The sequence below is a fragment of the Armigeres subalbatus genome, chromosome 2 (genome assembly GCF_024139115.2).
Source record: "Armigeres subalbatus isolate Guangzhou_Male chromosome 2, GZ_Asu_2, whole genome shotgun sequence".
NCBI classification, from domain to species: domain Eukaryota; kingdom Metazoa; phylum Arthropoda; class Insecta; order Diptera; family Culicidae; genus Armigeres; species Armigeres subalbatus.
This window is the reverse complement of record NC_085140.1, coordinates 194,200,899-194,206,873: the sequence shown is the minus strand read 5'-3', so window position 1 is coordinate 194,206,873 and position 5,975 is coordinate 194,200,899. Positions and strand designations below refer to the sequence as shown.

Here is a 5,975-nt window from a genome sequence, read left to right as displayed (position 1 = left end):
AAAGACAGACGTATAGTTTTACGTTAAAAGTAAGTTTCCTTGAAAACTGCATGCAAATTTGGAAATAAAAATCCGAAAAACTAAAAATAATTTTCCGTGGAAATTCTGAAGGAACATCCGTCGAAAAATTTAAAGAATTCCCTTCTAAATTCCATTAGATTTTCCGTTGAAATTCCAAATATTTTTTTATGAAATGTTAGAAACATTTTCCAAGGAACAACACAGAAGAATTACGATAATTACGGGGTGAAATACGCCAAAATTTAGACTACCTACTACTTCAGATTTTTCTGGAGAAATTCAAAACCTTCTTCCTTTAAAGTCTTCCGGGAAAATCGTAATAAAATCAATTATTGAAAAGCTTTCCTATACGCGCCAATAATGCATGGGTATGTCTCTTGTATGGCAAGCACATTGGGTACACTATTCCCAGGGTATCAAGAATGTTTCCCACCTGAAAACATCCTTGTCCGGACCGAGAATCGAACTTGCCATCTTCGGATTGGCAATCATACACATTTTGCTCGAATTTGATGTCATGTAGTAAAACTCGTAATCTGCAAGGCTACTTTTTTGTATTTTGGACCTCCTGTCTTGCAAAGGGGTGGGGGTGGCTGGGAACCTTTTAGACCTCCATCTTGGGAGGACATGTCAAGTCTGTTTCATATCCAACATCCGATGAATGGATGACTTTATAGTTCTGTCGTCAGCGTCTCCAGACTGAATTGAATGTTCTATAATGTAAAATGATTTCTTTTGTGTTCCATATAAATAATTTCTGCTATGATTAATGCTGAGAGCTAATGAATGCACCAATGTATATTATATTCTGACTTTTGTTAGTTTCTTTTGCAAAATATGTCCTCTGCCCCAAAATTACTTGCCTTATCTCGCGAAGAATCTTATATTCCAATGCTCCAAACTAATGTGAGGAGTAAGCACAACACTTCAATCTGTGGTAATTTTAAGTTGTTTTTATTCCCTGGTTGTGTCTTCCTTGCGTGAACATCTTACAATCTACCAATAAATAGGTTGACGTACAATATCAGCTACTGCTACTAAAGCAAAGTTTCGAATGTAAAATCTCCTCCCGTTTATAGCAAGAGATGCACTTTAAAATATGTATACCGTAAGGTGCTTCAAAATTCATAGCATTGCACAGTACAGAAATAGAAAACCCTAAAGAAAACCAAAATAAATTTGAGTGTGTAGTTATTAGCAAATATAGTGTAACGAAAACGAAACTACATGCTTATGAATTTTATTTCAGCACTTAGCGGTATATCTTATAGATAGACAGTGTCGTATCTACCAATTTGCACATTATTGAATGGATTTTTTTGTGTTTGCCATACTCTCTGTCTTATTTACCAGAAACTGGATAGGTACATTATCATATGTAATGTGGAAATGAATTAGAATACAGAACTAATAAACAAACTTACCTTTCTTTATATGCTAGTGAGCAAACAAACATATGATGAATGAATAGATCTGCAGTTGAGAATGGAACGTAGTACAATTTGTTGCAGCTTTTTTGCGAGCATGCGCTTCTGCATTCAGTAAAGGTCTACTTATTTTTTATCTCCAGGATACTTTTTAGGTAAATACGAAGTCAGTGTCGCTTGGGATTTCCCAAGGGATTTTGAAATACTCTACTGGCAGTGGGGTGCAATGGGTTGATTTATAATCCTGCAGGTGTTTCCGTATCTGATGGTTAAAATATCGGGGTTAGCAAAAATTTAATAAGATAATGCAGGGCAGGGGTGGGCAACTTTTTTCCGAATGGTGAATTAGCTGAAGAAAAATCAATTTGCCAGAGGAAATCTTTTTGAATCATGAACCATCCATTTGTTCCACTTGAATATTCTAGACTTTTTTAAATCATGGTCAACATAGTCTTTCGGTAAATCCCACCCACGATATCATCCAATGTATGTATTGATTTTCATTATCCAGTTCCAATGCTTTTCACTGATTTACCTACTGCCGCGAATCGCATATCTGTCCCATCTTTGCTGGGTTTCCTATTCATATGGGACAAATATGCGATTCACGGCAGCTTACTTACTTGCAAACATAACTGTGCCCACACGGAGAAACACGTTTACTCATTAATGGGTACTTTTTCTTTGCTATCTCTTTTCCGCTGCTGAAAAATTTACCCATTTTGGGAGAATAAGTGGATCTACTCATTTAAATGAGTAAATCTACTTATTCTCCCAAAATGGGTAAATTTTTCAGCAGAGAGAAAGAGATAGCAGAGAAAAAGTACCCATTAATGAGTAAACGATTTTTACCGGGCAATTTGTTTAATTTTTATGGGACAGTTATGGGAAGCTAAGACTTAAACCCCCTCGAGTATTGCAAATAACATTCGGAAAAAAGTAGTACCACCACGAACGGACTGTAGATGTCACTCACAAGGAATTTAGCCATTGAATCTCTTTGTTCTTTGCTGTATTCGGCGCCAATTTCGATTGGATAACTTCGCGACGTGCCGTTGTTACCATTGTCCGTCAAGTAGGACATCAGTAACGACAGACAAAGTTCGTCAGAATCTAAAAATAGAAGTTTATTTGAATATGGAATAGCATGGACAGAGTTGGTTAGCTCACCATCCCGCATGAACTCGATAGGTTTGGCTAGGAGATCCTTGGCGAGATTTTCCTGTTCTGTTTTGAAAATGTTAGGAAACCTGAACTTGAGCATATTGATGAGCAGGAAATTGCCACGGTTTGTCGCTAGATTATTGTCCCTGTAATAGCTTAAGAATGTTAACAAAAAGGGAATTATTTTTGAAGATGAAAATCATACTCTGAACAAATAATCTCATCTTCTGTTCGCCTGATCAACATAACAGGTCCATTGTACTGAGCAATCAGTTCTGTATTGTTCAAATTGACGTAATCTCTAATAGCAATCTTGACAATATTGGACAGGCTTTCCGGCATCCTTGGTATGGCCAGTTGCAAAACATCGTCAAACGTAGCATCTAGAACGACCCCTTTGACGTCTGGATACTGAGAAGCGGCATATAGCGTTGAATAACCTCCAATACTCCACCCGTACAGTACGATGTTGTCGGGAGTGAATCCAAGATCAGTTATGGCGAATTGCATTACAGCATCCACTGCGTTCTGATCCTGAGCGGGATAAGGGGAACCCTATAAAAATAAATTGAATATAAGAACATGAAAACTTCCAGTTAATTTAAATAACGTACACTACTTCCAGCAAACCCTGGATGATTCCACCCTAGAACCGAATACTGCAACTCGATCGGTGTGGACATGATACCAATCTCGTAGAATCCCGCGTTTCCTTCAGAACAGAACACCAAAGTGCGCCCGTTTAAACTCTTGTTACGATTGTCTATAAAAACGGTATCGATTTCGTTGCCGTCGGATGTTTTAACTTTGTTGCGTTTGCCCTTCTGCTCGGTGATGAGTTTAGTACGGCCTTGTTGAAGCATTGGGTCTAAAATAATGATAAAGGCTAGTCAACTAAGCTATTAAAGAATGAAGATGGCTAATATTGCACATGTGCGCATTGTTAATGGTTTTTGAAATTTATATAACAGTCGAATCTTCATTTTTTAAGCTGTGGGCTGCATGTTTTTAACCCGTATCATCCCAGCGTTGTATAAATAGGTCATTAGCTCATGTGAACGCTCAGCGAGCTTTGCCTATACTCCGGGCATTAGTATGTCCAGCAAAGGTGAGGAAATCAGCTCAGATCAAACAAATTTTTACTCACCAATATAATTTTGCAGCAATTTAACCGACCCCGGATATATCATACGTATCCCAAATGTATGAATCGCGAGATATGCCGCAATCTGACATGGTAACGATGAAATCCAGAACGGTTTAGTTCTAGAAGCTTGCGCTCTTTGCCTATAATAAAAACAAATTATGGAATAATTATCTTCTTTTTATAAAGCAAATAAACTGCACATAATAATATCAGAATAGACATTTCCACCCTCTCTTTATATTATAATGCACGAAGACCCATAACACGTTTTTTAAAATGCATATCACTCCTATCCTAACTCATTTCACATACATGAAGTAGGCCCCCATCATCACACACAATTTATGCCCGTCACACCGAATGTCGTCATTCATATTAGCCCACAGTGAATCTTTATTTACTTACACAGTACTGGTGACGGTAAAGTCCACCGGCCAATGTTTGAAGTCAAAGTCGTAGCGGCGGATTTGGTTCTTGCTTTCCGGGGTCCTATCGTGTCGTTTGGCGTTCTCGAAACACTCGGCAAAGCGCACATAAACCACATTCATGGATCGACCCAGGCCACGCATGCATTAGCGAAACTGCTAATTAGCAGGCCAATTCCGGTGGTGAACTTTGCCAGTGTACCAACGGAATCCACTACCAGGTAGCCACGGCGATAGAGAAACGTTATCAACAGCGGGGACGTGTAATAGCCTACGCTCCACATCAAGTTCAACTGGAGATCGATATAAGAAAACACAAATACATGATATAAGTTCGGTCAACAAAAAGCGTATTCGCTCAAAGAGGAAGCATTCGAATTTATATAAGAGCCTAATAGTGATCAATGCACAGTAGTAAAAATTTTATGAAATATAAGACAAAATACATTACGCAAAATCAAGTCCAACGTTTTTGATAACGGTGGTTAATCCTATAGGTAAATGAGATCTTATATTGTTAACAACTATTCAAAAATGATTGACATATTTTAAAACATCTGACTTTTGAAGTATTCGTTTTGTTCATATTATTTTTTAATGCATGCCTAACTAGTATTTGAAACATGGAGAAAACTTAAATATATTTCTCATTGGCTTCAATTGATCATAAAATAATTTGAATACTCAATTCAATTAAAATGTATTGTAAGTTTGAGTTAAGCTGTAAAAAGACAGGCATTGGATATATGCCTCGCATGAAAACCAAAATTTGCAGCAAGTCGAATTGTGTGTCATATTATCTGTGTCTCTATTCCACAGATATAATAGTCTTTGAACAGAATAACACAAAGATAAGTACCCTTAGTGTGTATCTAAATCATTAGAAAGTTTGCTTCCCTGTACATTTTGTTATGGAAGTCATTTTACGATCTGATTTTTTTAAATTTCAACCATTGTGCACTGCTAATGGATAAACAATTAGGGAAGATGCCTATCATGTTATGAGCATAATACTTACAGCAGCAAGAATCTGGTCTCCGTACTTTTCGAAAGCTCCGGGCTCATAGACATCCTATAAAAATACAACGAATGAAAATACATTTTTCATAAACTTTCACCTGTAACTATGTAAATAAAAGCTTTGAACTTACCTTTGAACCATCGTACTCCTTGAAGAGTTTCGGCGAAAAAAGATACTTGTAAAATGGCATCCTAATGCCTTTGTCGCTTGTTTCTAAATGTATCCAAAGATTAGTCAGGAAAACACTTTTCACTTTTACAAATGGATATTTTGGTTTTCCTTCGGGTTTCTCAGCTCAACTCAATGATGAAAACAAAAAATAGCTGCTGCTACACGCATTGAATCTGCTAACAATAATAACACTTCAGTGACGTCTGTATCCTGCTTGAGGGTGCAGGGTGAACCAAAAGCACATCATACAAAAATTAGTAGTGCTGTCCAATGAGCAGCTCGAAGTAGCTCGAAGTTGTTCCTGTCACGCTCATGCCCGTTTGTTGACAAAAAAGAACGAGCAGGACGGGAACAACTTCGAGCTACTTCGAGCTGCTCATTGGACAGCATTATTATTATTATGGCCGATGACAGCTGCTTTGGCTCAGGGTTGTAGCCGTGACAGGCCGTAACTATTGAACCCGTAACTTTTTTAATCATCTTTTTCTGACAATATTTGAAAGTAGGAGAAAAGACGGCTTTGTTCTATTATTGTGAGGGGGATTTTTGTCGACCAAATTTTATGAAATTTGGTCACAATATTCTTTGATATGCATAGA

At 37.4% G+C, this 5,975-nt stretch overlaps 1 protein-coding gene across 1 annotated transcript; it reads right to left on the bottom strand.

The window, feature by feature from the left end:
• Nucleotides 1-787: 787 nt before the first annotated feature.
• LOC134211449 (phosphatidylserine lipase ABHD16A) lies at nt 788-5,605 on the bottom strand. Its single transcript, XM_062688314.1, is given in 9 exon segments — nt 788-1,710; nt 2,425-2,758; nt 2,818-3,167; nt 3,227-3,480; nt 3,760-3,899; nt 4,165-4,340; nt 4,343-4,477; nt 5,203-5,256; nt 5,336-5,605. Coding segments are annotated over 9 exon segments (1,614 nt in total). The 5' UTR covers nt 5,396-5,605; the 3' UTR covers nt 788-1,599.
• Between the last annotated feature and the right edge of the window lie 370 nt (nt 5,606-5,975).